Genomic DNA, 15,078 nt, shown 5'->3' on the forward strand with positions numbered 1-15,078 from the left:
ATGGTTGGCATGATGTGGGAACTGGTGGTAACCCACTCGTCATCGTGCTCGGCCAGCTCCTACCCCCTCCCACCCACAACGTGCCCCAGCAGTAGGGCACAGGGTTCCTGGGAAAATGAGCAGTGAATTGGGATTAGAGGCACAGAGAGAAAAGCCCTTCCTCTTCAAGTGAAGATGGTCTCTCAGGCAGCAGGGCCCTGCCTGCCGGTCCTCCAGAAGTGAGGGATAAAATGATTCAGGCAGTTGCACTGAGCTGAGGCCTTAACATGGATTCTGCTCCCTCGGTGGTGGCAGGGGAGGGGGGGCAGGATCCTCTGTCGCTCCCCCCCACCCCCCACCGAGCTGGGGCAGGTGACCTGTTGGCTCCCAGAACCGCCTAGGTGTCCACCATCAGAGCATTCTGAAAACCAGAGCCTCACCGGGAGGGCAGCTGATGGGGTCCAGAGAGGCCCCAAATGAGGCAGTCTGCCCCTCACCCCCAACAACTACAGCCCCCAGCCTGCCCCTTTCATCTGCAAAGCATGCTGTAATGTGTGGCCCAAGGGGAGTTGTGGGGGCGCCTGGACAGGGGCTGGGCTTCTTGGGCCCCTAGCACCCAGTGAAAGGCAAGAGGGAGGAAGGACCTGTGCGTGGGGGGGGGGGGGGGGGGGGGCGGGGAGTGTTGGGAATTGTCTGGACCCTAGTGGATAATGACCTGGGAGGGTCAGGGAGCCTCTTTTACAAGAGAGGGGCGGTAGCTCCCCTGGGGTCACACAGTGGGCACTGGGGTAGGGGTATGTAGGTTCCAGGTTGCCTGGCCTGGCCTGCAGGCTGCCTGCTTGGGTGGGGGGGGGGGGGGGGGAGGGTGGAGAGGCTTACACAGCCACTGCCTGCTTCGTGGCCCTGCGCAGGGTGTGGCCTCTCTCTGGCTTGGGTCTCCCCGAGAGGGCTTTCACCAGCAGCTGGCAGGCCTTCTCCAGCTCTCCCCTCTGTCCCCCAAACCCTGTGTCAGAGCAGTGAGAAGGGGGCACCATGCTGGGCTGCTGGGCTCTTACCTTCCAGGTGCACACACCCTTGTGCGTGACCATGGACAGCCTGCTTGTGCATGAGAGGGCGCCAGGGGGCGTGGAGGGGCGCGGCACCACTGGTAAGGATGGGCAGCACTGTGCCCATCTCGGGAGATGTCCGTAGTGAGTGTGTGACGGCATCGTGCCCACGTGTCCCCAGGTGTCCGAGCGGGGCAGAGTGTGTGCACGGCTATATCCTGAAGGGCCCAAGTCCCCAGTCCCCGAGGCTCAGTGCCTCCTTCCTGCAGTCAAGGGCTTTCATCCCTGCAATAAGCCCCACTTCATTCCCTTTTTAAACTGTGTAATTTCTGCCTGATTGTAATGGCATATTTTAAAATTACCAGAAATCAAAGCCGGGAAGTGGATACTGCAGCTCTGACTGCGCGTGCATCGTCGCTGCGTTAAGGCTGGCGATTGGGGGTGGGGGGAGGGGGAGAACCACCTCCCCTCCCCCATTCACCCCTACTTTTTTTTTCTTTTCTTTCTTTCTTTTTTTTTTTTTTTTTGAGACAGTAATAGGAGAAAATTGGTTTTGAAACTGAATAAAAGTCCCTTTCAGAGTAAATCATTTCTTTCAGGGTACCTTTGCTGAAAGTAAAATAGAGCATAATGAAAGGTGGTTACGTGATTGTCTTTCATTTACCGAGAGGCCAGGACAGACAGGAGGCTGCAACCGTCTCGGGGAAATTCAAGATTGGAATAATTGCGCCGTAACAAGGAGCTTGTTGTGAAATTAGTATCTTAAGAAAGTAGTGAAAAAAGGCTTTTCCTCATGAATACTTCATTATTAGAAGAAAGCAGCAGAATTTAAGGGCTCCAGACACCTGTTTAGTATTAAATAACTCCCTTTCTTCCCCTTAAACACACACCCCCTCCTCTTTCTTCTTCTTCTTTTTTTTTTTTTTTTAAAGAACTGGCAAGAGGATTGAGCTGGCCCAGCTTGGCTGCTCAAGACGTGGGTGGGGTGGGGTCAGGAGGTAGTGGGGATCCAGTGCCCGGGGTGGGCGGACATCAGGGGTGGCTTGGGCCTGTGGCTCTGGCTCCTTACCGAGGAGAGAGGAAGGGAGGGGCCCTTGCGGGGAAAACTCCTGTCTTTTCTCCATGGCCTCCAGGGCAGGCTCACCCTGCCCCTCAGAGGCTCTGTGTTCTCGGGCAAGTGGGTTTTTCAAAGATAAAAGTGCACATTTCCTTGTAAACACTGGGCATCTGACTCTGGGCAAGTGAGCACAACGTGGACCTGTCTGGAGCCTCATCTGAGCTGCCACCTGTGGGGGACCCTGCCCAGCCTGGCAGGGTAGAGCTTCCTTGGGCGGCCCTGCCCTTCCTGTCTGGGGTGGGGAGCTCAGGCAGGGAGTCCTTGGGACCTGGGCTCAGGGCTCAGTCAGGCTCAGTGGGGATCAGGGTGGGAGATCACGCTTTCTCCCAGCAATGCCGTCCTGGACGTCTTCCTGTAGGGGTGCCGGGAGAATGCCCCAGATCAACATTCCAAAACGCTGGAACACCCACGTGCACACTGGCAGTTCCTGGGTACCCCTCATGTAGCTTCCAAAGATGACCACATGGGGCCTTTGCCCTCCATGAGCCCGAGGCTGAAGAGCAGGGACAGAGGTGGTGACAAGAGAGCCAGAGGGCACAACCCACTGGAAGGGAGGGGGTGCGGATGTGTCCAGGCGTGGGGGCATCAGGGAGGCCCCCTGGAGGAGGTGACCCACACAATGGGCAGGGCCAGGACATTTCTGACCGTTCTGTTCTGGCCCCATCACAGTGGAAATCCACCACCTCATGACCTGGATTCTTTTTTTCTTAAGTTTATTTTTGAGAGGGGGCAGGGCAGAAATAGAGGGAGAGAGAATCCCAAGCAGGCTCCATGCTATCAGCACAGAGCCAACTCAGGGCTTGAACCCACAAACCATGAAATCATGACCTGAGCCAAAATCAAGAGTCAGACATCTAACCGACTGAGCCACCCAGGCGCCCTGAGATCTGGAATCTTTTCCTTCTTGTGAGGCCACGGATGAGCCTCTTGACGCCTCCGGGCCTCAGTGTCCTCCTCCGCCAGATAAGGGAGAAGGGGCATCCCCTCTGAAAGTCTCTGACGCTCTGCTGGGTAGTGGGGAGGCTGCTGGCAGTGACCCCAGCCCAGGGAGGTGGGAGGCCCGCACGGAGCAGCCTGAATGACAAGCACCTCATCTCCCTCACAGGGACCCTGCCGCAGAGTGCACCCCGCCGCAGGCCCCCAGCTCAGCCATGCTGGCCTGTCTCCAGAGGACCCAGAACCCACCGGGCCAGCACCTGGCCTGCCCGAGCAAGAGCCGGGAGCTGCGTAAGTGTGAGTGCACGCCCTCCCCTGCCCCCTTCTGCTGTCCGCTGAACCCACAGAGCTTGCCGTGTTCCTAGACACGTCCTGCTTCCCCCACCCAAGCCTCTGTGGGGCAGACACAGAGGGAATGCCATCCGAACTGGTATGTCCACCCACCACAACCCTGCCCAGAACTCACCCTGTTCCCCGGTCTTTGCCTGTGCTGTGCTGCCTCCCCCACGACAGCACCTACCCCCTCTGGCTGACTCCCACTGGGTGTGACCTCCTTCCAGGAGCCCTCTCTGACCCCAGCCCCCTGTCTGTGACCCCATGATGGACCACGTCTGTCTCAATCACCATTTTCCTGTGCTGTCAGCAGAGAGTAGGACAGTGTGGAAGCAAATAGTCCTGAATGGGATCCTAGCTTGGGGCCTGATTTGCTATGTGACCTTGGGCAGGTCCTTGCCCTCTCTGGGCCTTGCTTTTTCAGTGTGTCAAATTAGGGAGCTGGACTTGGTGATCTCCAAGGGTCTGTCTTCCTTGGCCATCTAGGATAGGGATGACAAATCCTCTGATTATCTGTAGCCACCATAGGGTTTTTGAAAAGTTGCAGTATTTGGAAACATTTGAAAACAGGGAGATTTGCATAATAACCTGGATTTTTAATGTCTCTTGGGAAAAAAAAAAAAAATCAGAGGATCTGGCAACATAGGCCTGGGTTCCTGAACTGCAGCTGTTGGTTGGAACTGAACTGCTCTTGTCTCTTTGAAGATCTCTGCCTCCTGTTCCCCACAGTTCCCACCCCCTCCCCGTTGGCTCCGTCCCACAGCTCAGGAGTGGTTGCCACTCATCACTGTGCTTACACCGCTGCTCTTTTTTCTTTCTTGTTCTGTGTTTATCTTCAGACAAGGTAGTACACTCATGTGGTCCAGTATACAAGAGGAACGAGGGGCGTGTATACAGACAAAAGTCCCCATCTCGCTCCTGTCGTACGGCCGCCCACTCCCCTTCTCAGAGGCAGCCAGCGCCGTCCTGTGTGTCCTTCCAGACGTTCTCTGCACAACCCAGCACACCTGGGACACAGTCACACATCCTCCCAGTGGGCCCTGTGGGTCAGCATCTAAAGAGCTTCTTCCTTCTTCGGCCCCTTAGTTTTCCAGAGCAAGGGCGAACTGTGTTTCATTTGACCAACCCTCTATATACACTGGACCTGCCCGTTGCCATTACAAGCAGTGCAGCGATTAGCAACCACATGTGTGTGTCACAAAGGTGTGAGCAAAACTGCAGGATAGACTTCTCGAGGGTCCAAGGTATTTGTACTTGTCATTTTGAACTATGTGGTCTGATTAACATATTCAGACGACTGTGTGTGAGACAGCCTGTCTGCCCACACCCTCGCCCATCACGGCACCGTCTCAAAACTTCTAGGCTCTGCTCACCTCATCAGAGAAAAATAGGATCCCAGCGCAGTTTTAGATTAACATGTAACATGAATGAGGATGAATAGCTTCTCATGTCTGGGCCATCTGTTTTCTCTTTGAACTGATTCATCTCCTTGGTCCATCTTTTTCAGTTGGGTAGGTTTTGTCCTTATTGAATTACAGGAGCTCTTTGCATATAACGGAATTAGACCTCGGTCTGTCATTTGAATTGCATATGGTTTCCCCGATTTATCATTTGTCTTTGATTCTGCCATGAAGACATTTTCTTTGTGAAGTGAGATCTGTATTTCCTTTTATGGCCCCTGGATTTTGTGTCATACTTGGAATATCCTTCCTCATGCTGAGATCAGGGTTGCCTCTAGTTCTTTTATGGTTTAATTTTTTAAATACATGGTATAAAGCGGGAGGTATGGATCCAAGCATATTCATCAGTGCAATGCTATGGTAATTATTATAGTTGTAATACATTAAGAATTTTAATGTTATTGAAATATGATTCACATACCATAAAACCCACCCATCTGAAGCATACAACTAATGGTTTTTTAGTATATTTACAGAATCTTGCACCCATCAGCACAGCAAATTTTAGAACATTTCTGTCACCTCAAGAAGAAACCCCTACCCCATTCGCAGTCACTCTCTGATCCCCTGCTCCCCTTCTTTGCAGAGTCCCCTATTCTGGACTTTGATGATAAGGGAGTGCTACAGCACGTGGCCTTTTGTGACTGGCTTCTTTCCCTTAGCACCGCCACGTTTTCAAGCTCATCCCTATAGGTTCATCCCTATTGTACCACGTATATAACCCCCTTTTCATATTTGGGGGGGGAGGTTGCTGTTCCTGTTCATTCCCCAACCTCCCCCCTACACAGAATTTCCTGGGCTATTTTTCTGTCTGAACTTATAGGAGCAACTTACCTAGGAGAGAGCAAAAAATCCTGTTGGGTGTTTTTTCCCCGGGATTACATGAAATTTACGGTTCAGGAAGAAATGATTTTTTTATGTTGATGCCCTCCAGGAACATGATAAAACCTTTGTTTGCTCAGACTTTTTTTTTTTTTTTTTTGGTCCCTGGGAACGTTTTGATGTCTGCCTCATCTAGCTTTTTGCACATATGTTAAAAGTTGACTTCTGGATAGTTACCCGTTTGGGGCTATTCTTTTCTTCCTGAAACGGAAGTTATTTATATAAAGGCTATTAACTCCCGCCCCCTTACTGAATTCCGTTATTGTTTGTAACGGTTTTTGAATTTGGTTTCTTAGATTTTCCAGTTACGCTATTAGATTGTGTGCAAATGATAATTTTACTTCCTACTTCGGAAGTTTTATACTTTGACTTGTCTTATTTAATAGTGTCTGCTGCTATCCCTGGAACAATGAAAAATAATATTCGTGATAATGGACACTCTTGCTTCATTCCTGACTTTAAATGAGCAGCTTTGATTATGCAAAATTCTGGTGTGCAGGGGGCAGATGTTTAGCAGGTTGAGTAAGTGTCCCTGTGTTCCTGTTTTATTAAGAATTTTAAAAAATCAACAATGGAAGTTAAAGCTTAGCAAATGCCTTTTCAGTGTCCATGAAGATGACCATATGGGTTTTTTGGTCTTTTAATAGGAATAATGACAGGGATTCCTTACCATTGAACTACCCTTGCATTCCTGGTCAAATCCCACCTGGTCATGGTGAAAATCTTAATATATTGCCAGACTGGCTTTGTTATTTCATGTAGGAGTTTTGCTTCAATTTCATTAGTGAGATTAGCCTTCAGGTTTTGGAATGCCTTTTGTTGGGTTTCGCTATCACTGTGCTGCTTGCCTCGTAGAGAGAACGGAGGCTTCCGGCTTTCTCGATGCTTTGTGACAGCTTAAGTAGAAATGGATTATCTGGGGCACCTGGGTGGCTCAGTCAGTTGAACGTGTGACTTTGGCTCAGGTCACGATCTTGTGGTTCGTGAGTTTGAGCCCCACGTCAGGCTTTCCACTGTCAGTGCAGAACCCCGCTTCAGATCCTCTGTCCCCCACTTCCTCGGCCCCTCCCCCACTCATGCTCTCTTTTAAAAACAAGTAAAACACTGAAGAAGAAGAAAAAAAAAGGAAATGGATTATCTGTTCCTTAAAGATTCGTTGATCCTCTCTGAAACAGTCTGGGCCCGGGCCTTTTTTTGGAGTAGCTCTTTGATTCTTCTGTAATAATTGATCTGTTGTGACCATTCTGTTCCTTAAATGAGTTTGGTAAATTTTGTCTGTCTAGAAAAGTATTCATTTTATCCACTTGTCAAATTTACTTGTATGAGACTGAACAAATTAATTTACAGTTCTTTTATTTATTTTTATTTGTTTTGAGAGGGGGAGAGGCAGAGAGAGAGCGAGAATCCCAGGCAGGCTCCACACCCCTAGTGCAGAGTCCCGTGTGGGGCTCGAACCCACGAGCCCTGAGATCATGACCTGAGCTGAAGTCGGACACTCCACCCGCTAAGCCACCCAGGAGCCCCTGTAATTCTTTTCAAGGATGGTTTCATTCTTATTTCTTGTCTATATTGTGCATCCCTCCCCCATCTCCCTGCCCGAACCCCATTTTTCTTGATTAGGTTAGTTGGCTAAAAGCTTACCTCTCTCCCTTCCCCAAAGATCCAACTTTAGTATTTAGTTATTAGTAATTACCCTTTTCTCACTTCTTGCATTTCTCACTTATGCATTTATTTTTATTAAATTATTCCTACTTTCCTTGTTTTAGAAAAAATTTCTTAAGTTAGAAGCATAACTCTTTATACCAATAAACAAGGAGAAAAAGGAAAAATTAAGGCTACAACTTCTCTGAGCACTGCTTTAGTTATATCTGATAGGTCCTAAGAGGAGGTATTTTGTTTTTAAAACCTCTTGTGATTTTGGTTTCTTCTTTGACCTAAGGCTCATCTGGGTTCCACCTATCTACCCAGGTGGTAGGTGCTTTTGTATTTCATTATTTCTGGTTATAATACATTATGATTCAGAGAATGTTGCTCAAGATTTCTACTTTTTTTGGACTTGAATAAATTTTTCTTTGTGACGTCGTCTGTAGTCATTTTTTTGTGACTTTTCTTTTTAAATGGGACTTGGAAAGAAGATGTGAGGGGCGCCCGGGTGGCTTAGTCAGTTAAACATGTGACTCTTGGTTTTGGCTCAGGTCACGATCTCACAGTTTGTGAGTTCAAGCCCCATGTCAGGCTCTACACCGACAGCACAGAGCCTGCCTGGGATTCTCTCTCTGCCCCTCCCCTTGCGCTCACTCGTGCTCTCAAAAGAAACATTAAAAAGAAAAAAGATGTGGCTGTTTCCAGGATTCAGAGTTTGGCGTATGCCAGTTATGTCTTCCCATTAACTATGTCACTTATGTCTTCCATGTGCTTACTTACCTGTCATGGATGGAGAACTGAATTAGATGCCTACCGCTAATGTGTCCCAGTGTATTTATTCTCGTAGCTCCTAATGCTTTGGCCTTATGTATGGTGATGTCATGTCATTTAACACAGAGATCTCAATACCTTAAATCTTCACAGCGAATTGCATCCTTCTTTGCCATATTTAATACTTTTTGGCGCGAGTTCAATTTTGTCTACTAAGATGGTAACCTCTGCTTTTTTACTTCACGGTTTTTCTTGAAACTTTACCAATCCTTTTATTTCAACCTTTCTGAATCACTTGGTTTAGATGTGACTCATAGACCATAGAGTTGAATTAAGCTTTGTGATCCAATCTGAATGGCTTTTTAAATTTTTTTGAGAGTTTTAGCCCATTTACGTTTATTGATATGACAGGTGTCTGGTCTATTTTGTGCTTTATTTTAATTGCTTTGAAAAGTCTACGTCTATGTGATCTGTGCTGCTTTGCATACCTACTAATCATAAAGAAGGTTGATTTTGTTCTAGTGCTGTAACTTTAAATAATACTCTAATCCTCTATTTCTTTGGAACAGTATCTATTACTGTCCTTAAAATGAGCAAACTGATGAAATCAATGTATTTTCTTTTTCTCTCTACATTTTCTTAGAGTTCCTTTCTTTGTATTAAGGCTCCATTACCTGACATCAGTTTTAAATGATATCTTTTGGGGCTCCTGGCTGGCTCAGTTGATAGAGCATGCAACTCTTGATTTCAGGGTTGTGAGTTCAAGCCCCACCGTGGGTGTAGAGATTACTAAGAATAGGGGAGGGGGGCATGCCTGGGTGGCTCAGTCAGTTAAGCGTCCAACTCTTTTTTAATGTTTGTTTTTGAGAGAGAGAGAGAGAACACGCACAAATGGGGGAGGGACAGAGAGAGAGAGGGAGACACAGAATCGGAAGCAGTCTCCAAGCTGTCAGCACAGAGCCTGACACGGGGCTTGAAGTCACGAACTGTGAGATCGTGACCTGAGCCAAAGTCAGATACTTAACCAACAGAGTCACCCAGGTGCCCTTAGGCATCCAACTCTTGATTTCAGCTCAAGTCATGATCTCACAGCTTGTGACTTCGAGCCCCGCATTGGGCTGTGCACTGATGGTGGGGAGTCTGCTTGGGAATCTCCCTCTCCCATTCTCTCTGCCCCTCCCCCTGCTCACACTTTCTTTCCCTCTCTCAAAAATAAACATTAAAACAAAACAACTTTAAAGCAACTTTTTAAAAAGGATATCTTTTGGGGCACCTGGGTGGCTCAGTCAGTTAAGCATCCGACTTCAGCTCAGGTCATGATCTCACAGTTCATGGGTTCTCACCCCGTGTTGGGCTCTGTGCTGACAGCTCAGATCCTGGAGCCTGCTTCAGATTCTAGGTCTCCCTCTCTCTGCCCCTACCCTGCTCATGCTCTCTCAAAACTAAACATTAAAAAAAGAAAGGATATCTTCTATTCCCAATTATTAAATATGGGGATATCTGCGCTTCTACTGCCATCCCTCCTTTCCCTCCCCACTTTGTTATTAGCGGTACCATTACTCTATCCCAGGGCTCGTAATGGTGGTTACATCACTACGCCCAGTTGTTTTCAGTCTGTCTCCGAGAGAAATAGGGCCAGTGCTCACCACCAGTTCCTGTGCCTCAGTTTCCCATCATCCAAAGTTGGTCCACGTGTATATGGCTTAAGGCCTCACGTGAACAGCACTTCGAGAGTTCCCAAGTTCAGAAAGGTCTGTCGACTATCTGCTTGAGTGAATGAGAAATAATCCCTGGGTCACTTTGTTTCCTTGAGGGTCTTTGCAGACCATATTCTATTCTCCTCTAATGTTGAATGTTGCCATGGAGAAGTTGAAGCCTGATTCTTCTTTCTTCATATTTTACTTTGATCTTTCCATATCTTTCATGTTATTACTTTACTAGCATATGTCTTGGGGTTGACTGTTCAGAGTATCTTTTTCCCAGAACGCAGTACCCGTGCCCTTTTGACAGGCAGATCCAAGGCTTGTATTATTTCAGTTTCCTTCTTTGGGGGCTCTAGTTAAGCACAGATTGGCTGTCTTTTGCCTTTCGTTTTACTTTTTGTGTGTGTGCCTTGTTTTCCTTATGCACGCCATTTCCCCCTTTTGCTTTTACAGTAAGTTTCTTCTTCTACTCTTGTATATCTTCTTTGTGGTTTTGCTTTATGGAAACCATTGTTTACTAAGTTCTCTCCTTCACGATGAAATATTTAACTATAATCTTCATCTTTTCTGTGGCTACATTTTTCTGATAGGAAGTAGTGGTTTGTTTTGTTTTTTGCCAGCTTTTACTTAGGCTTTGCTTTTCCTTCTCATTTTCCTTTCGATTAAGTACTGTGGTGGTTCAATTTTGATTACTTGCCACTGGAGGAGGCTATTTCCGTCCAGTTGCCTCACAAACAGGTTCCTGCAAGTATGGCTTATTTGTGGGATTTCTTATGTAGCCCTACCTTCTTTGCTCTTCAGAACCAAGTGGGTCTAGGGAAGGTCTATAACCAGCTGATGCATCCCTGGTTCCACTGCGGCAAAGAAGGGGTTTAGATTTTGTTAAGATTTGTACAGGGTGTATCTGTCACAGTTGGGAAGGATACACTACTGGCTGTTTCTGAAATCTACAGCCATGGCACCCTCTCTCTTCTGCTTCCTCCCTCAGCCCCACTTGATCTCTGTTGCTTTGGGGAGCCTATCCACCTGTTGTTTAGGGGGTTAGCTATCACCTACTTTTGCCAGAAATGGAACTTGCATTTTACTTAATGCTGTTTTGGGGTTACTTGTAGGAAGAGAAGTTATTATATCGACATCCTCAAAATTGAGGGTCTTCTGCTGGTGTTCTTTTGGAGATAGGAGTATAGAGAAATAACTTGCTTTATCAAAAACCGAATAATGACAGATAATTGTTGGGGGGGGGGAGGGCTTTGGTTTCAAGGAATCATGTTTTTTAATGCCTAGTCCCCGTCACTCCTTTATAGGACCTCCAGGGAGAACATGTTCTCTTTTGTTATATTAAGTACTTCACTGAATAGATTGTCCATGGCACCCAATTCAGAAAGAGCAAGAATTTAAAATGAAAAATAACTCTCTTTCCCAGAGGAAACCAGTGTTAGCAGTTTCATAAATACCCTCCTGAAAAATACACACATGCAGGAGAAGCATTAAATACCTCTTATACCTCCTCCCCTTCTCAATCCCTTGCCTTCTTCCTTACCAGTATATCCTGGCAGTTATTCACCACCTGACAGAAAGAATGCCTTCATTCTAACAGCTGCATGGTATTCTATTACATGGCTAAAGAATAACGTTTTAACCATCCCTCTCCGATAGACATTTAGGTTGTTTCTAGTCTCTTACTATTCTGAACAGTGCTGTAATGAATCTTTGTACATGCACGTGTATCTGTGAAAAAACATATATTCTTCCGTGGTGGACTTACTGGCTCAAAGAATGTGTGTTCTCACCCATGACTGCTCCTGTGCAGCTGGCTGGAGGCAGGGCGAGGCATGACGACCCGGACTAGTTCATCCTTCTGCTCCAAGACTTGTACTGGTCAGTGTGGAGGGCCACCAAGGACATCCTTCTTCTCTGGCTCACTCAGACCCTTTGACATCTTTGTACTCACTAGAAAAGATACTGACTCTGCCTGTAATTGAAAAGCACAGGGAAGAGGGAGGCAGGAAGGGAGATAAGCAAATTGAATTGGGTGCCCTGCTGCTGGTCAAGGCCTGGACAACTGGCAGAGTCGTCTCCTGCCCTTTCCTCCTGGACATGACTTTGGGGCAGTCAGGCCCTAAGGCAGACCCTCTTGTGCCTGTGGCCCCTCAGACAGAACTGAGACAGGAAGGGCTCTCCCTGAACTCTGTGACCAGACCGTGGGCTGTGCTGCATTTCTTACCACGGAAGAAAGGTCTCAACTGGGCCATGTGCAGTGTGACCTTGGACAAGTTGGTCAGCCTCGTAGGGCCAGCGTTCTCCCTTCTGTAAAGCAACACGTCCAGTCAGGTGGACCTGAGAAGCCATCCAGCTCTGACCACCTGTGACAATAAAACGTCAGAAGCCTGGTCGGGGGAAGACATGGCCCAGTCTGAGAGTCCCTCCCTCCATTCCTGTAAAATGGGATCCGAGCAGCCTGACGACACAGGCTGCACAAGGCACAGCAACCACATATACCAAGAACATGGCCAGCAAACCGTTTACCTCTCTGGGACCTGAGGTCAGACAGACAGAGGAGTCAGGAGTGTGGGTGGCCCTCTGTCCAGGAGTCTGGGCAGTTGGCTCTTGTAGCCTATGCCGGGTGACTGGAGAAAGTGACCTGCAGACAAAGGAAAAAAGATGCGTATGTGTGTGTACGGTGGGCAGGGGAGTCCATTTCCCCTCCTCTACCTCAGGCCCAAGATCTTGGGCTACTCCCAGCGGGCCAGAGTCCCTGGGTCCCAAACAGGACCTGCCCACACCTGGGACAGAAGCCTGTTTTTCTCAGCCGCTCAGGGCCTTCCCTGCTAATAAGTATTTGACTTTCTCATCATGGTGTTGATACATCAACTTTGAGTCACCGCCGCTCTAAGTTCAGGCTGTGTGGAGCGCCCCGGCGAGGCACCGTAGGGGCGTGGGGGGTGGCTCTCAGGGACCTGCCATCTGAGAAGGGAATGGCTGAGGCAGCTGCCCCAGGAGACTGATGTGAGCCACCGCTCTTACTCCTTTATAGGTGAGCGCAGTGTACCCACCCTACCCTCCTTCCCATAAGCCCCTAGGGCACAGGCTTTGAGACCAAGATGGTCTGGGGGTCAAATCCTGGCTGTACCGTGAATGGGGCGTGTGTGTTCTTGGACAAGTGAGTGGCTGGCCCTTTGTGGGCCTGTTAACTCCACTGTGATGTGAAGATAAGAACAGGAGAGAACCCCCAGGGCCTGGCAGCAGGCTCCAACACTTTACCTGCCCCACCTCCCTCGGAGAGTGGGAGCCCCCTCCCTACACCCACAAAGGGACAAGAGGTTCCTGGCGCATCTCATCTTCACAGGAGGAAGGGCTCGCTGACCCAGGAGGAGCAGGGAGAGGCTCTTCTCCCCAGTTCCCACCCCTCATCCCCCCGCCCCAACCCTCACCCCAAAAGGCTAGAACCACAGCCCCATGACATTCCTGCCAGTGCACCTGCTTCCACTGGCACTAATAAAAGACGGAAGAAACAAAGCAATTTAAAATTCCAATAAAATTAAAAACAAACCTCTGGTAGCAGATTCAATTATGTAGCTGTTGCGGAGTGCAGCCTGGGGACAGAAGGAAGGTCCGGTGCCGCCCCCGCCCCGGGAACCATGCCTAGGAGAGGAGAGAGGCTCAGAGACGAAGGGCCACGAGCGAGCCCCCTTTTATGACTTGCCAAATAAAAACCAGCTCTCATAAACTAGGAAGGTAGGCAGCTTCCTCTGTCACAGCGGATCCAGCCACAGTCCACAGCAAAGCAACCCGAGGCTTGCTAAGACCAGAGGCAGACGAAGACCCGAATCACTGCCTTTCCACACTGCACAGAGGTCGTGGCCGGCCCAGTGAGAGCGAGAACAATAAATAAGTTACAAGGACTAGAAAGAAGGAAAACTAACTGCACAGAAACCCCCAAAAAAGTCAGTCAGCAAGACTGCGGATACAAGAGCGGCACACAGACGCAATCGTGTTCCCCTACAACGGGAGTTGGCAAACATTTTCTGCAACTTTTCTGATATTTTCATCCCTGCAGGCCATCCAGTGTCTACGGTAACTTACCGCTCCGTCACACTGTAGCAGGAAAACAGCCGCAGATTCACGGACATGAATCGGCGCGGCTGTGTTCCAATAAAACTTTATTTACAAAAACAGGCAGCAGGCCAGGCTTCGCCTGTATGCCACGGTTTGCTGGCTCCTACGTTACACCAAATACAAAGAGCTAGAAATTACATTTTTAAAAAAAGATACCATTACCGATTTTTTTGGCAACTGCTTTACGCCGACGGTAACACCTACCATACGATTCACCCACTCAGACTGCACTAGTGAATACTTTCCAGTGTAAATTCACAGGGTTGTGCAGCCGTCACCACTACTAAATTTCCAAATGTTTCCTCATCGCCCCAAACAGAAACCCCACACCCATCACCAACCGGTCCCCATTGCCCGCAGCCACCTTCCAGCTGTAGGCAACCACGAAACTTCCTGACCTACTTTCTGTCTCTGCGTTGGTCCCTCTCGATGTCCCGTATAAATGGAATTGTACCCTGTGTGGCCTTTTGTGTCCAGCTGTTTTCACTCCCTGTGTGTTCTGGGTTCATCCACGGAGTATCAGGTGTCCGTACCCGGCTCCCTGTCACCACCGAGTAACATTCCGTTACGTGGCCGGGTCGTGATTCACCGCCGATCAGCCGACAGGGCTTTTGGGTGTTTCCACATCAGGGGCGATGGTGTGAAATGCCGCTCGGAATGTTCCCGTACAAGTTTTCATGGGGATGTAGGTTTTCATTTTTCTTGCATGTAAACCTATGAGTGGTATTGCTCAGGCACAAGACAATTCTATGTTTAACTTTTCTTAATAATTAAAATTTTTTTTAATGTTTCTTTTTGATAGAGACTGAGTGGGGGAGGGGTAAAGAAAGAGGGAGACACCGAATCTGAAGCAGGCTCCAGGCTCTGGGCTGTCAGTACAGAGCCCGACGCGGGGGTCAAACTCCAGAACCGCGGGATCATGACCTGAGCTGAGGTCGGATGCTTAACCGACTGAGCCACCCAGGCGCTCCTTAAAGTTTACTTATGTATTTTGAGACAGAGAGAGAGAGAAAGCATGCCTGCGTGGGGGAGGGGCAGAGAGAGGGAGAGAGAGAATCCCAAGCAGGCTCCATGCCTAGCTTGGAGCCAGA

General features: G+C 48.6%; 1 protein-coding gene and 1 long non-coding RNA gene across 3 annotated transcripts in view; one reads left to right on the forward strand and one right to left on the reverse strand.

The window, feature by feature from the left end:
* Nucleotides 1-15,078, forward strand: part of FAM222A (family with sequence similarity 222 member A) — a 54,346-nt gene that overhangs the window by 25,969 nt on the left and 13,299 nt on the right. The window contains exon 2 of one of the 2 annotated variants that reach the window (XM_047828091.1): nucleotides 3,248-3,375. In XM_047828091.1, coding sequence (XP_047684047.1) covers nucleotides 3,294-3,375 — 82 coding nt within the window. In that variant the 5' untranslated portion in view covers nucleotides 3,248-3,293. The remainder of the gene's footprint in view (nucleotides 1-3,247; nucleotides 3,376-15,078) is intronic. The other variant, XM_047828092.1, reaches the window with a different exon arrangement.
* Nucleotides 9,549-14,744, reverse strand: LOC125149252 (uncharacterized). The gene is made up of 3 exons (XR_007145865.1): nucleotides 13,422-14,744; nucleotides 12,398-12,512; nucleotides 9,549-12,234 (listed from the first exon to the last, which is right to left on the reverse strand). It is a non-coding gene; the product is annotated as an uncharacterized LOC125149252 (long non-coding RNA).

This window comes from Prionailurus viverrinus, chromosome D3, assembly GCF_022837055.1.
Source record: "Prionailurus viverrinus isolate Anna chromosome D3, UM_Priviv_1.0, whole genome shotgun sequence".
Lineage (NCBI taxonomy): Eukaryota > Metazoa > Chordata > Mammalia > Carnivora > Felidae > Prionailurus > Prionailurus viverrinus.